A 17,320-nucleotide genomic window follows, 5' to 3' on the forward strand; every position below is an offset into this window, starting at 1 on the left:
CTTTTTATTCTTTGTCAAATTTCCTCCAAACAGCCAGTGGGGCCTCATTGATATACAGACGATGTATTTAAACGAATATTACTTTTTACTGCACGCTTACTGAACTAATGCTTTGTTTTGGCTGCGGCTCCATGAGGAATAGTTCAGTTTAAGAAAAAAAAAAAAGAAAAGGAGATGCAGACTTTAATCTTTAAAACTTAACAGGGGAATGCAGTCGGCTGGCAGAGGGAAAAGCCATTGAGGATAATATTGAGAGTGCATTGATTTGCTCCATCACGTGAACAGGTGCCACTTCCCTGGGTGTTGAAGAAGTAGTAGAAGAGGCCAGAGGAAGGTGCAACAGGGCAAGTTGAGTAAGAGCATGCAGGCTCAGTGGGATTCACATGTTGAAGAGAACAAAGACGTGAGAGGAATCAGGTGGAATACAGAAATGATAAGTGCAGCGAGGGAAAGGGCTTCAGCTGTGACAACCGTGTACTGCTGAGTGAGGACAGGTGAAACACAGGCTTGAAGAGTTCCTCCATGAATGCCACCTTGTGCTGTCTCTCCATCAGATGTAACACTAGGGGGGGCTGTCGCTCCTTCTGTGCAGCCAGTCATACGGGCGGAGAGGCAGCGAGCCTCACGTACCTCCGTCTCCGGAAATCCTCCCATCCCTGCGCCGACGGACTGATTTGCAATTCAATAAGTCCCAATGTCATCTCTTTAGCTTTTACACATTTAGCTGACAAAGGCAACCAGGCACGCGATGCCTTATGAAATGTAGTTTGGAGCTTGGAGAAGACCTCCTGGCCTTCACACACACACACACACACACACACGCGCCGAGCCTATTAATAGAAAGTGAAAGAGTTTTATTACAAGGTATCTGGTGTGTCACATCTTGCACCGTGTGTGTGTGTGTGTGTGTGTGTGTGTGTGTGTGTGTGTGTGTGTTTGTGCGCGCTATACTTGAGTGCCCGTGCGAAGTTGGCGTCTATCGATTACAGAGAGAACAGGTGTAGCGTGTGTCTCTGTATGAATAATGCAAAGAGGCTTTGAAAGGATCAACAACACACGCACACAAGTCAAATAAACCCTCGAACCACGCAGAGAACTTCTTCTTCTTCTTCTTCTTAACGGGTTCATCTTCTGATCTAAACTTGTGTTAGACATGTTGCTCCACTTTACGCGCTCATTCCTTAAACCGGCTTCCAAACCCTGATCTATGGGCGCCACCGGATTTAATGCCCACCTTTACCTGCGTTTGACTTTGTTGCTTCCTCATTTTTACTGATTCATTTGGAGATGGTTCAGTCTCTGTTTTGGATGCGGCGTGTGTCTGTATCCTGCTTCCTTCCAAAACGGATTAAATACATAATACAAATATTCCCTGTGAAGAAGTGTGACATTATAAAAGAAATGGAAAAAACATTAAATTCCTCCATTGGCTGCTTAACTGTCACTCAAATGCCCCAAACTCCGCCCCCGCCCTCCACCCATCCTCAGCCCCACAGCCTCTGCTGGCCCTCCTCCTCCTCCTCCTCCTCCTCTTCTGCCGGCTGGTGGAAGCGTCAGACCTCCACCTCCTCTTCTGTCCTCGCTTCTCCTCCCCTCCATCCCGCGGACGAGTGTACACAGCCTCTCAAGTTGAGCCCAGACGCGCGCACACACATAACGCACACAGCAAGAGGGAAGACAGTCGGAGGAAGACAGAGGGAGGAAGGAAAAGGAGAGCGGACGGAGCTGCTGCCGGGCGAGCGGAACTGGATTTTATTTAATAGATGAGCATTAAGTGACAGAGTTTTCTTGGTGGTTGTTTTTGAAAATCCGCCCATGAAGTGGACTTTTTCATTCGTTGGGAGTTCACAGTCCACTCTGCAGTCTGTTTAAACTTTGGGGGAAGAGCGTGATAGAGGGAGAGACACTGAGGTCCCGTTTGGATAAATAAAGCTGAGGAGCGCACTGGTGGAGAAAGATCACCACGGGGGGAGAAACGGGTTCGTTCCTCGGTTCTGGCTTAAACGAGAGACATCGCAGACTTTTTCTTTGGAGGGGTGGAATAAAAAAAGAGGCCAATCTGTGCCGGAATTGTCCATCGCAAGGGGGGGTTTGTTTTTATTACTTATTCCAGAAGGATTTATAGTTTACTCCAAAACTCATTTGCGCGGTGTCTCAGGTCAAGCTCAGTGGGGAGGGCAGTTTGGTCAAAATGAGATTGATGGCACTGGCGCGGTGGTAATTTGTCAGGGGGAAAAGGAAAATAGATAGAAAAATTCAAAGAGCCCTTCCTGACGATTCTGCGAACAGTCCCGTGGTTTTTATCCGGTAGGAGGGATGGAGACGGTCTGGAGAAGGGGAGGCACGCCGCTGGGACGTCGCCTCTGGAAGACGATGCTGCTTCTTTTATTGTGGAAAGGTAAGAGCATCAAAAGCAGGAGAAAACTTGTTGCTAGTAGGAAATGTTGCTTCATTCATTGGTACTGGAATCAGGGGAATGTCACACACTTCACTGTATATATATATGTGTTTCTTTGTTTTATTTTTTGGGGGGGATGAGAATGTTTTGGGGGTTTGTGACGTGTCAGCACATTGTGAGGTTTGATCGTTGACTGAGCCCAAAACAAAAAGTCGCCTTTCTGTCTTACAAGTAAAGCAAAGTTGAAGGTGCTGCAGCGAGTTGAAGTTCAGAATTGTTAAGAGACTTTTTGTGCCATACGGTGACCACATGCTGGAGGTGATGTGTGCCAACTGTTCTGTAAATTTAAATTCAGGTTTCATCTTTTTTTTTTTTTTTTTTGGCCTCTGGTATCCGTGTCTGTGTGAGGAATAATAAGTAAGTGACTGAGCCGAAGCTCAGATGACAACACGCCTGGTGCCATCTGAGAGAAGCGATATAGTAGGAGCCTGACCTACCTGTGTGCCCACTCGAGGTCTCAGAGAGGACTGATGGAATAGTGTTCCTTCATAAATAAAACCCAAACTTGAATTTGGGAGACTGAGGAAAAAGAAAAAGATACTCTGACTGGCTGCGCACAACCAGCGTGCGCTCCTGGAATCCTTTATATCTAAAGGAGATCAGCCCGTCTTAATATTTACTCATCATCATTAGTGAAGTGAGAGAAAACGATATGTAAAAGTCTCATTGGTCTCCTGGTTGTCACTGAGGCTTTAATATTAATTCTTCATTTTTAAATTGCACACATTTTACAGATAAACAAACAGAGGAGAGGCCAGATTTCATTTGTCCGCCTACATTTCAAACACCGACTTGATTAATAACTCTTTAAATGGCTTCAGTGCGGACTCGTGGTGCGAGGAGTAGAGCACATTTTATTCTGTTCCGTTAGATAAACTGGTTCAGTGCTGCAGAACAAGATCATTGTATTCAGAGCTTGGTACCATGTGCGCAAATGGCGATTCACTGTCTTGCTCGAGAACCGCTGAAACAGGGCTGAGATATTCAGAATTCAGGTTTGGTAACGCCGCCTCCCACTTACTCCCGGGAGAAAAGAGCAAAAAACGAAGCAGCAGCAGCATAAGGTGGAGAAAACTGACAGATATGTTGGGTTCGAAGCTCTCGGTGCGCGCGTTTGCCCGCCTCCGTTTTCCACACAAATGACAGTTCTTCAGTCTTATGGTCCCATTCTCGTGAGTGACTTCTGAATGTGTGCGTGTGTGTGTGCGCGCGCCCGCATGTGTTGTAGTTTAATCAGCTCCGACCGCTCACGGTTTGCTGAGCGCTTAACAGTCGCTGCGTTGTTGTGCGCTCCGGCGCGCGGTGGTCGCTGGGGCCGCGGCGCTCGGCGCACAGACGAGGAGACCTGAGAGAGAAAACGAGCGAGCAGGGGAGACGCGCAGGGAAACAGCTGTGCCCCGGCAAAACGGCTGAGTAACCAAAAGATGAAATCAACCGAACACCTCCTCTGCTCTCCTCTCCTGACATACAGAGTATTTATCCTTCGCCCAGGGACTGTCTGTACCCTTTTTTCTCTGACATTACATATTGCTGTTTAGTAGCTCTCCTGATAGTTAGCTCTCTCTCTCTCCTACTCCCTGCCTCCACACAGCCACAGAAAGACATATCTACAGCCTCATGTGGAAAGGGAAAGGTCTGTTCCAACATAGCTGTGGGTAGCCTGCGTTATTGTGCACTGGGGAGCTCTAACACTAATGGTTTAATGGCAACCAAAGGCTTCTAAAGAAAACACAGCACCAACCTCCTCTCTCTGTGTCTGCACTTACAGTATGTGTTTGTTTGAATAGTCACACAGGTCCTCAGTCTAAAACACGTCAGAACTGTCCACCTTCACGCTTTCTGTGACAAGCACTGTGTATCACAGAACATTTTTTTTTTGGTCTTTTATCTCCCGTGTTTGTGTCATTATCTGATTATACCCTGAGTACTGTTAGTATTTTCATGTCACTCCGTTTCATTGTAATTACATCACTCTAGTATTTCATCATCTAGGCTGTCTGCAGGTTGTCATAAGCTGAGCATCGCACAGACACAAACAGTGAGTTTGGTCTTTGGAGGTTCAGAGGCTGAACAGACTTGCTCTGTAGTCTCAGCAGGAGTTCTGTTGTGGGTGGGAAATTGGGGAAATTCCCAACATGCAGTTCAGCAAATCAAACAATAAAGTCAAGGAGTGAATATTTTATTAATAATTAGTTAATAGTTAACTTCAACAAGTCTCGAGTTGTTACACGGATTCATAGATTGTTAATAATTCTTCTTAGATGTGTTTCCTCTATGCCAGCACAGGCGCTCTGACCAGTCTGCCCCTGTCCACCGCAACACTGATCAGAGAAAGCAAAACACGTTTCATGTCTCTATATACTTCCATTGCCATATCATTTGGTTATTGTTACTAATCTTCTACAGCCAGATGTTTTAACTAGTGTCTATATAAATTGTTGAACCTAAAGTGTAAAGGCATCAGATAACATGTTGGACAATAAATAATATAAAATATAAATGGTAATTGCATATTTCTACCTTACTGGTACTCAAAGTGCTTTTACACGCTTCTCATTCACCCAAGCACACACACACACACTTCCGCCACCGTACCTCCTGAGTCACAGGATATTACTTTAAAGAAATGCCAGTGATATAAATGCATGTAATTTGTCCAGCAGAGAGCACTGGCAAGTTGATTTTGAAGCTGCTAAATGCAAACATACATACAGATACATGTAGAAACAGCTTTTAACACATCTTTTAAAACTCAAAGGTTTTTCCTACTGCGCCGTACTCGTAACATGTCCATGGATAATACTTGTTTCTGATTGGCTGGCTGGTGCCCATTTAGTACTTGTACATCAGGAAGTCTCAACAGTCCCGGTCAACAGTTTCAGTGTAAATCACAGAACCCATAAAAGCGTCATTTAAAACAGTTCAGCTCCATGCTCATAAGGTCCCTTGAATGACTTGAGCTTGGTCGAGGCTGCTTTTTCAAATGAAGTGTGTGTGTGTGTGTGTTTCTGTTGTGGATGCGTGTGTGGACTTTGACAGATGACAACAAACTGCTCCCTTTCAGCTGTCGTTGCTGGAGTAGCCATGTGGTGGAAATTGTACTTTGTGTCAAAGCCTGTGAAAAAACCTGCATTGTTCAAAGTGTGTGTGTGTGTGTGTGTGTGTATGTGTTGGCCTGTGTGTGTCTCTGCCAGTGTGCTTGAGCGCGTTTTGCACTACACTGTTAACCTGTAGCAGAATGTCAGCACTATGCACCATTACTCATGCAATACAGAGCATTAATAATTACTGACGTAAAATCAGTGACACACACACACACACACACACACACTGGTAGTCTCTCACTCTGTCCTTTCTATATGCTGCTCTCTCTCTCTCTCTCTCTCTCTCTGTACCTTTCTTTGCTTCTCATTGTTACCTTCATTCACTGGCTCGCTGACTCAGTCAGGCACACACTGCTAAGCTCACACATGCACGTACACTCGCAGACACGCACATGCAGCAAATTCAAACACGCTCACGCACACAGAGGGAGATTATTCTTTCAAAAATAAGTAACAGAGAGGACTGTAAAAAGGAAGGGAATTTTAAGAAATGGAAAAAGGGAACTTTCAACGTTTACACGTTAATGTCAGAGGGACAGGATGTAGAGCAGAGAGAGAGAGAGATGCGAGTGTGTGTGAGGTGGCAAAACAGCGTGACAAAATCATACCCCTTCAGCGTGATCCTTTTCCTTACTGCCTCTGTGTCACACGTGAACACACACACACGTAGGCTACACACTCACACAGCTTTATTCTTTGTCATGGTGATGGTGAGAGGACAGAACAGAGAGAGATGCAGTAGAGAAGGTCATGGAGATGCTGAAAACCAGAAGTGGGCGGACTGGAGGAAGTGGACATGAAGCACTCTTTGCTGCCTGCATCGTGAAACTTTCATCGTTTTCCGCTATTGATTTTATTTTATTTTTTGCTTATGTTATATGTTGTGGATGTTGCAGTGCGACAGCAAGGTTGCCTGCTTGGGAAAGCCGTAGAGAAACAATCTCCCCTCTTATAAACTATAGTTGAATGTTTTCCTGAATTGCAGGAAATGGGCTTAAACCTCCACTGCTGAAATGGACGTGTGTGCGCATATGAATGTTTGTAAAAACTGACAGCTTGGATACAATCTATATGATTTTCTTTACGCTCTTTGTACCAATGAGAAATGATGCACGGATAAGAATATCCGATCGACACAGCTGGTAAATTAGTGTTTCCAAGGTTTTATAAAATCGTTACTTTATTTTCTGAGTTCTGAGCAGAGCTACGTCACTACCAGCCACATTTTCTGTTTCACTTTTTATCATTTGTAACTTCTCCAGCACCACACAAAAAAATAGATTGAGATTTGCCAGCTGGCAACGCTAGGCAGACTTTTACTTGTTATTTTTTTTAGTGTGAAACTAAAACACAGAGTCTTAAGATCAGGTCTGATAAATTGTTGTTTTTGTGTCCTTTTGAGCTGACATCACTTTTTGTTTTACTCTAGTGAACCTAATTTTATGGCCTTTTTCTTATTTTTAATTAATTAGCTTGTTTAGGAAATCCAAGATATTATTAAAACGTACACGACGTCGTCTGTTTTTTGTCTTTTCACTTCTATAACTTGCATGAATACATCAGTTCTTCCTCTGTGGAAAAACTCACTCAATGGGGCAAAATGCACACAAGAACATATACACAGAGAGACGTGCACCTACAGACTCGAGCTCTAGGAGCTGGATGATAAGAACTGTCCGTCTTTGTCATAAGAAGACCAACTCTTTTTGTCATCACACAGAGGAGGATGAAGCATCAGAGATGGAGAGATTGAAGAGAGAGATTTTCTCTTCCTTTGAGAGTGTATGCATTCTCCATGTCCCTTCTGTCTATATCAGTGAATCTCATCTAGAAGGATACTGTTTGCTGCAGGGCTTAGACATATTTACACTGACGCAGGCACATGCTCGCTCACAGACATTTTCTCTGACGTACACATGACAAGTTTAGCATAAGATGTAATCATATCCTGTAATAATTGTAGCTAAGAATCCAGCCAGTAAAAGTGTAATCTGGACGATTTTTATTTCTTAAATTCTAACTTATTATACGCTATTATGTTAAGTGTTGACACACTAATGTTGGCTGGCTGTGAATAAAACCACATAATGAAAGAATAAAGCAACTAGTGCTAATTAGTGTGTGATATGTGGTTTAGACGGACATTTTAGTTTAACTTATAATTTAAATTAATTTATACTATTACTTTCTAGACACCTATTGTATTATATTGTGTTGTATTGTATTTTAGAAATGAACGTGTGAATTGGCAAATATGATATATTTATACTTTAAGATCTTTGTGTCCTGTGTGTGATCTTAACGCACTTGGTTCCTTCATCACAAGTGCTTGTTGGCTGGTTGAATAGCTTCAGAAACCGCCTCTCCTTCACCTTGCCGGCGTCAGATTAGAGGGTCTGTGTTCGAACATTGCTGTAACTTTGTGAAAAGGAAATGAAAGCCGTGTGACTCTCTTTCAAGCATCTTTTTTTCAGTTTTTACGCAACTATTTTTGTCACTATTTTTCAAATGTGCAGACGTATGAATGCTTTCCAGGAGAGACGGTCCCATATTTAAGTGACACCGCGCTTTGCTCCTCTGCGTGACTGCCAGCTTTTCACTCGTCTTATCAGTGACCATTTGAAACACTTCTGCCTTCAAATATGATTGATTGCATTGTCCAAACTAGTTCGCATCTCTAGCACAACCCGACTCTTATTGTATGTCTCAATGAGATAAGTCAAACGGTACAGCCCATCTCGAAGGCAAAGCTGACAGAACTGACAGTTGTGGTGTGAGAGGAAGGAAAAATGATGCTTGATAGATAAATTCAAATCTTGTGTGACACAGGCACGATTGACAAATTTTCAGAAACATGCGAAAGTGATGTGATACAGACCTCAGGAGTCTGATGTTAAAAAGGGACGGGGCGCTGTGGTTTTAGATACTAGTAGAGCTATCCTCAAACCCTCATTCATTTTGTGCATACTGAGACATTTAGTGTTAAGATTAGGAAAAGGATTCAGGTAGAGACTGAGGTCAGGCACGCACAAAGTGATGCAAATACACTTGAAATGCAAGAGATGTAAGGACTTTTACTAGATGAGGGTTCCCTTATGGAAAGGACAAGGCTTATCGTTTGAAAGACAACATGGGAGTGAATAAATCTCCACTCTACACTACTTTCATCACCTAATTGTATGGACACATACAACTGAGTTTGTTGATTTTTGGACATCTACTGTATTCTATAAATTTAACATTGGATTGTTGTCATTCAGCGCTGCCGCGAACATGTTCCACTGTAAATAGGATCTACAGGCAATTGCTGAAAGTCAACTGATGAGTCTGAATGGGTGTAAAGAGTCGGACTTATTTTACACTAGCCTGCGTGTGTGTGTGAGCCTGCATTCGTACTCTGTGGCCATGAGACGGATCGGTTTCAAAGGCCTGTCGAGAGGTTTAAGGGTCTTGCTAATGAGCAAGTCATTTCCCTCAGATTAGCATGAATGGCCAGGCTAATTTTGTGTGTGCATAACTTGTCTTTGTGTGTCACTGCTGCTGTAGGTCTAAGTGTTTGGGGGGTTTTAGGTTAAGAAAATCAGCAGCACATTTCCCTCTACATTGGTTTATGTATGTGTTCAGTATTTAACAGCAGCATATTTCCACCCACCATCCAATCAGGTAATCCATCATTCTTTTTTTTTTTTTTTTTAAAGCATTACTTCTATTCTCTGTCTATTTTCTAAATTTCCCCTTCGCCTCTACATTCCTCTCCTGTATTAATCTATGACTGATTTGCTATTTGTTTTTCCTCATCAAAGTGGTGATATTTAGCTGGCGGTCTGCTGCCTAGCCGAGTCTTTTCATAGCCAATCATTTATTTAGTTCTTGCTTCACAACATAATTTTTCTCTGACAAACATCTGAGCAGCAATAACAGGGGTTTAATGGCCCAGTACTTAGCAGACACACAAGAGGAACAGACAGATTTCTCTGTCTTCTCTGTTTTTTCTCCATTTATTATCGTTTTGCATTCTGTTTCTTTGCAGGCTTTATTGTGACATTGTTGATCATTTAAGCACTCCTATATGGTCACCGATCAGTCTCTGTTCTTTTTCTTCTACCCGTCTCTAATTATCCACCCTTTTGTCACATTCTTTTTTTCAATTTACTACTTCCTGTCTTTCTTCCTCCATCACTTTATCACCTGCCATTGTGTTTCAAGCTTGCCAGCTATCTTACTCTTTCTTTCCTTTTAAAATGCAAAAAGTGCAATATTTCTTTCCCTCCCACCTCTCCCTCCTTCCTATCCCCTTTTTTCCCTCCTATCGTTTTCACATTTTTGCTCCTTTTTGTCTCTCTCTGTCTCTCATCGCTGACATTTTCCCACTTGTCATCCTCTTTTTCTCTCTTTCCTCCCTTGTCCCTCCCACCTCCCTCCCTCTCTGGCTCTCCATGTCCATCTCTCTCTCTCTCTTTATCTTTCTCTTTCTCTCTGAGCGGCTCTTAACCAGTTCTTTGAGAGAGTGTGTGAGCTGCTCGGCCTAAATGATTTTCTATTACCGCTGCCTGTTAACAGCGCTCCATTTGATCAAGCTAATGAAACTGAAAACTTTCATCTAAGCTAAATTGATTTCAAACCTGAAACCACATGTGGGCGCGAAAGGAGAGAAAGAGATTGAGAGAGTTTTGTTAGTGATGTGCACAGAAATCAATTAAACTGTCGTTTTACTATTGTCCTTGCGAGTTAGAAGGTGCAAAAGAGGCCATGTAAAGTATGCAACTATGTGGCTAGGATCAGGTGTTTGTAGTTTTGTGGGGACAAAGGGGCCAAATTAGCTATATAGTAAATTGATGTCCTTTATCCAGATCAATAGTACAAGTTGAAGGAACAGCATAGTCACAGGACACCTCACACTCAAGTAATGAGCTCTTACTTCACTTCTTTACTTTTCCCACCCAGTTAGTCAATCTGAACACCTTTTCATTAGTGGTTTAAAACTGTAACAGGCAAGCATGGATCTTAAGCAGAGGGATTATTATTGGGCATGATGATTGATTAGACCATTACAGTCTGGACCAGCTGGTGTTGTGATATTAGCTCTTCAGCTGGGAGATTAAATCATGCAGTGTGTGGCGTTTAAGGGTTGTAAACACTTGACTCCTGATCAAACCCCTGTTTCCTTAAGCTCTTTACTTTGAACTTGACGCTTTTGTCCTCTGTATTTAATTAAGTGAGTTGCACTGTACAAAACCAAAGAACTTTTCATGCCACATGAACAATGGTACAGTTACAATGTGCGAGGCAGTGACAGCTGTTTCACTATTGATGTTTCTACATTATGTTTGCTAGGCATTAGTATAAAATTAGAAAAAGCACTGTTTTAACTTATTTTTGTTTGTCTCAATGAACTAAAAGATTATTAATAGATGATTTCAGTTACATCTAGAGCAGGTGTCAAACTCATCTTAGTTAAGGGGCCGCATACAGCCTAATTTGATGTCAAGTGGGCCAGACCATTAAAATCAAAGCATAGCTCATCATCATAGCTCAGCATAGCTATAACTAACGATAAATTCATGTTTTCCCCTTTGTTTTAGTGGAAAGTAGTACAATTACATTAAGATATTTTTTTTATTTAATGAACTATCCTATTACAAAACATGTTATGAAGAAAGTCAGATTTCTCAAGAAAAACGTGCAATTTGCTTCAGTTTATCATTAAGGTGTGAATTACAACTGATCACAGTGATTGTACAAAAGTCACAGGTATTCAGATCTAAAAAATACGGTAGCCTATTGCACTTCAAGATTAACTCAACTTATCAAGATATAGATATAATTTTTACTCCATTTTCCACATGTGTAATAATTCTCAAAACTTAAATAGAATCCCCACATCTCACAAACCTAAGTGGTGGTCATTTTAAATGTATAGGAAAGAAAGTAATCACCTGGCCTGTAAATATAAGATTTATACATTAAATACACATAAAAAATACATACATAAAATTTATGACCAAACTGTAGTGAAGCTGGTGACTAAAATCTTCGTTCGGTTGTCCTTGAAGGCTGCCGTATTTTTCACCATGCCGAGTCTCTTAGTGGTGCCGAATATTATATTCCTTGAGCACTCGTGTTGCATACACACCAAGCACACAGGTTTCTCGTTCACCAATGTAAATTAGTTGGAAGCGGTCCATTTTTCTTGGAAAACTCCACTTTTATCCTTTTTGAAAAAGACATTTTGGCTGAACCCCTTAGCGGCCCGGTTCCAGCCCCGCGGGCCATACATTTGACACTCCTGATCTAGAGAATCAATGATTATTTTTTTTCCATAGGTTTAATTTCCCTTTAACTCAGCTTGATATCTGTCTTGTCACTTTTCAGCCTAAAAATTAACGTCAAAGTCAATTTAGATCTGCTGAAAGAAAAGCAATTTCAAATAAATGTACATTATGGTCAATTCATTCAACTATTAAATTAACTAAAAAAACCATCATCTTTATGACATCATGTATAACTCAGAGGAAAAAATAACAGACTAGAGAACACAACTTTTAAAGAATAGGTTCACAAATGTCTAAACCCGAAGGTCCCCCAATTGGGGGACCAGGTGAAGCATTTTGCAAACAGTGCAAAACAATGCACTTGTTACAAACTAAGGACTGACGGGAACCAAACAGGTAAAAGGATATTTATTAACTAAAGGGCAGGGGACACAATGAACTAACAAACACCAAAGCAGTCCCAACTTAATGAGACCCGAAAACACGGTGGCAAAATACAAACAAAACCATAACCTGACATAAAAAGTGACAACAAGAATCACTACGGAAGGCAGGCAAACATGAACAAACATACAAAGCAAACTAGACAAAGTAACAACGAAAAACCACGCGCTAATGCGAACAAGAAACCAACAGACAAACTAGACGTACAAAGTTACAAACAAAAATCACTGCCGAAGGCAGGAAAACGAGAACTAAACAAACAAGGGCTAACAGGACAAAGTATCAACTAAAGACGCTGCATAAATGCAGACCAAACAATTCGGACAAAAACAGAGAGGTGCCTCACGGACAAACGAACAAACAAACCAAAACAAAACAAAACCCACAGACAGGTGCAGAGGGAGGAATTGTAACAGCACTAATCACAAAAGTATATCGTGATGCTGCACATCAAATTCTACAGCAGAACCTGGGCTAAAAGCCATATAAACGTTTTACTATCGCTCCAAACACAGCTGTGTTATATATATATATATATATATATATATATATATATATATATATATATATATATATATATATATATATATATATATATATATATATATATATATATATATATATATATATATATGTATATGTATATATATATATATATATATATATATATATATACATATATACATACATACATACATACATACAACATACATTTTTTCCTTGACCGCCACGACACTGTGCAGAACACACCGAAATACAGCTCAAATTAAAGCAGACTCCACAGATTCCATAGATATGTCAAAGAATGCTAGGTCAAAGCATCAGGGAGATTGAAACCAAAGAATAACAACAGCAGATATTGCTTCGATAAACTATACATTTTCTCTTACTTTTGTTTATTTGCTGAGATAAGTCCATTTGATCTGAAAAAAAGTCCTGTTTCCTCTTAGACTTATGTGAACGATTCAAATGAGTCATCAATCACTCAAATAGACCTTGTGGTTGCAGAGATATACTCAATTAATTATTGGTACGAGATTTTCGAGCAAAGGCCTAAAAATAGGTTTAGGCATTGAAAGGTAAAAACTGTAGTCAGTTGTTTATGTGATGTTTTGCTTCCTGTAGTCATTCATCCCATATACTGGGGTTTAAGCCACCTCTCCACAAGATACAGTAAGTAATGGGATACAAAATCGACAATCTTCCTTCTGTGCAAAAATGTGTTAAACTGTTTATAGGAAGAGAAAAGATGGCACTAACCTTCCAAATTAGTCACTGTAAGTGGATATCTTGCTAAGTTTGTTAACTTTTCTTTCACTGCTATTGGGAAGCACTGTCTAGGGAAACACTGAGGGAATTTTATATTTAGAAAGACTTGGCCCGTGTTGGGTCATCTAAAGGGTCTTTAGGAAAGGATTTCACCATGGCCAGTATGAACAAAAACAATGATAATAGCAAGGCATTCCTCTTTTAACCTTATATAAGCACTTGTTTCAAGACAGATGTAAAAAATTATGAACCTCTTCTTAAATCTGTTTGATCACTTATTGACTACTGCAAAATAGTATTGTTTTTAATAAATAATTTAAAGACTACTATTCATACTAATTAAAGACACATGAAACTGTAATATAGGAAAAAGGTTTTAACGTTGACCTGTTTTCTGTTTTATATGCAATAATGATTACACAGTTGAGCTATTTCATACTTTTGAATTAGTAAGTAACCTACTTTAAAATCTGCTTGTGCTATGACGAGTTAAGAGTACAAAACTGAGACTTATGTCAAACCATGTATATATTTGTAGTTGCTAGACACAATTTAAGAATTAAAAACAAAAAGTAAAAACAAAAAGTATTTTAAAAAAGGAATGAACGATGAACAAAATAAATCACATTACCAAATTTAAAGCGGAGTGAAAACCAAATTTCAGTTTAAGCATTTGTTTGTGTGTGTAACTTTCCTTTCCCCAACTCCTTTTGGCTCAGAAGCTCACTGCTACCTCTGGAGGCACACCAAGCTGTTGTTTGAATGTGCTACCTCGAAGCTGTGTTCAGTGATGTATGTGTCTGCAGAATACACCTGTGCAGTGTCTGTGTTATTGTGTATGCCTATGGGCTTTGTATGTACTGTAGACATGTGCATGTGCAAATACTTTCACATAGTTTTTCGTTGAAACACGGGGATTTATATTTCATTCCCTATTTGGGCTTGTATGATTGTAGTTCAGGGGCTCTTTGGCTCAGTGCTGCTGCAAACACTTGATGGCATTAGCTACAGTCTGAGAGAGGGTGAGGGAGAGAATGGAAACAGTTAGGAAGATAGAGTAGTAGAGGGAGACATTAAAAGGCCAGACCAGGCCATGATCTGGGCGCTGAGAGAAAATGGGATGAAAAGATGGAGGAAGTGAAAGAGAGAGGGAGAGATGAAAAGGGGATGGAAAACGTAGTGGTGTGAAATGAGACTGTGGGCAGTTGACGGAAGGGGGGAGGTTGGAAAGAGATGAGAGGGAGAGCAGAAAAAGAGAAAAAGGTAGTGAACGGACGAAGAAGGGAAAGGCAATGAAAAAAATGACAGGCCATGAGAAGCAAAAGATGGAATAAAGGAAAAAAAGAGAACAAGATGAACATATGTGAAAAACAAAGGAATTGGAGAGAGTCTACATTCTGTGCTGCTCTTAGCCTGTAGGCCAGAATTACAGTGGGGATTTCCACTATTTACAAAGCTCCCAGTGGCTTCAGGACTCCATCTACATAATGTTTAACATGCTCAACTCGGCTGCGCTCTGCCCATCAAAGGAGGACGTGTAAGGATTTTGGGCACCAATCCCTGAGGCCTACCAAGAGGCCAGGGAGGGGGGGAGGATAAGATGTCGTGGTGCCAAAACTCAACACAACTAAACTGAATTAAAATGCCACGTTATGTTAGTTACATTTAAAGTTATCAGTGATTACACTGACCTTTGTTTTATTTTTGAATGTATAATCATCAGATTAAATCTTGACTTTCACTGTCTCAATATCAGAAACATTGTCGGGGCAGCAGAGAAAGCAACAACCCCTGTCACTTTGCAGTTTGAGGCTCATGAAGTTGAAAAGGAAAAATAAACATAGTCGCTTTTAGTGGTCCGTGCTTAAGAAATAAACAAAACCTGCATCTGTTGCAGAATTATTGAAGTGTGACAGCCTGGCGATTACTGACAGCATCTCACTAAAAGAGACTATGCTTGGTCACAACCACACAATCACTTATTCTTGTTCAGTCTTGGTATAGAGAACTTAAATCGCAAATTCAACCCGTGCCTGTTTGTTTTGTGTAATGGTCATTTTTACTGTTATGATGCAGTAAATGTAAATGTAAAAGTAAAATGAGTCATTGACATAGTCAATAGACAAGTAGCTCTTCTTGATCAAGCTGAGGCACTTAAACAGGCTGGCTAAAGGGAAATACATAGATAGCTTACATGTAACATAAGTCAGACGTTAGTTCAAACTAATTAACTTTTAACTGAGTTCTTTGCTACAGTTTTGCATTGTTGTGTTGACCTTTCCTGTTTGTGTGTGTGTTTTGCGTTTTGCTTCACAATGTGAACATGTCTTGTTTTTCCTTCAACAAACACGTGAAGCAAATGTCTTCTACACACTGAGGAGATCTTTTGTCCCTTGATTCCCGAGCAAGTATCTGTGTTTGTGTGTGTGTGTGTGTGTGTGTGTCAGTGTGAGTAATGTGCTGGCAAGGACGTTGTGTGTTTGTGTGAGTGTATAATGTGTTTGCTCACCAAATCTTTGTGTCGTCTTTAAACCAACATTGCTGTGGGAGTCTTTTCAGGACTTTCAGGCTCCACTATTTGTTAAAGAGGGAGGAAGCGATTAGCTGCCCGTTAACAAACCTCTTAACGAACCCCACTAATGAACCCTGAGGGCAGCTCTGGGACGGCCTCAGCGTGCCACTGTAATTAGACTGGCAAATAAGTGCTCGTTATGCAAACGAGTTAAAGTTAATCTGCATATCTTTACCTGAGACACTTGCGTTACACTGACAAATGTTTACCCAAAGGCAGTGAGGAGGAAAAGCGAGAAAGGAGAGAGGGTGAGAGGACAAGAAGACAACAGGGAATACACAACTGCATATAACAACAGACAGTTGTTTAATGTAGAATGTAAGATTTTAGGAGCAGCCATTTAGATAAACAGGGGATGGGGGGATAAATATTGTAAAAAGAAATGTTTTAAATATTGTAGCCAGTTTCCTGCTTGTGTCTTTGTGTGTCATGCGAACGCTAACTCTGATTAGTTTGTCCAAATGGTACGTGCATTTGCACATGCATCATTCTAGAAAATAATTGTTTCTGGTTAATAACTTGCCCGGTTTCCCAAAGGAGCTGTTGTTTACATCTTTTAAATTGTAATTATACCCTGTAATCTGGTGCCTTGTGGAAATACTGATTGGTTGAGTAGGAAGGTCCTGATATTTGGCAGTACTGCATTCAGTCAACTCACAACAATCAGCTAAAGAAATGAAATGGCAAAATCACGCATTTTCGGACTTGTAGTTTGTGTTATTCTATGAAAACAAGGTGGACATGAATGTGTCTACCTATTGAAGCCAATGCATGCAATAGTTATCTAAACATGTTACTTATAACTGCAAATAGGGCTCGAGAACATGCTGGGACTACTTGATGCTCTGTAGCATGTTGATTATGATTTTTTTCTACATAATAAGTCCATAATAAGTTCTGTACTGGGATGACCTATAGTGTGCTGTGAAGCATGAGAGACTTGTTGTGATTGGTTCTTGGCTGAAGCGTGTATCGTCTTGGCAATGGTCTCCCGGGTTGATGGGTTTGACCTCTGCATGGCAGCAGGGTTCCTGATGGATCACTCTGTATAGCCAGCAAACATCCAGCGGCCTGCTGTGGATGTGGAAACTGTATATACTGTTGTATTAGTGGTTCCTACTGTTTGTGTGCTGGAAAGTTTCACATGTGTGAGTGAGCTGTAAGCTGTAAGAGTGTGCCTGTGTGTCCGAAAGCTAATTGG

At 40.8% G+C, this 17,320-nt stretch overlaps 1 protein-coding gene across 1 annotated transcript in view; it reads left to right on the plus strand.

Moving 5' to 3' along the window:
* The first annotated feature begins 1,723 nt into the window (after positions 1–1,723).
* Positions 1,724–17,320, plus strand: part of si:dkey-215k6.1 (transmembrane protein 132B) — a 191,381-nt gene continuing 175,784 nt past the window's right edge. The window contains exon 1 of the mRNA XM_026342342.1: positions 1,724–2,398. Within this exon, the coding sequence (XP_026198127.1) occupies positions 2,317–2,398 (82 nt within the window). The 5' untranslated portion in view covers positions 1,724–2,316. The remainder of the gene's footprint in view (positions 2,399–17,320) is intronic.

This window comes from Anabas testudineus, chromosome 9 (assembly GCF_900324465.2).
Source record: "Anabas testudineus chromosome 9, fAnaTes1.2, whole genome shotgun sequence".
Taxonomy (NCBI): Eukaryota; Metazoa; Chordata; class Actinopteri; order Anabantiformes; family Anabantidae; genus Anabas; species Anabas testudineus.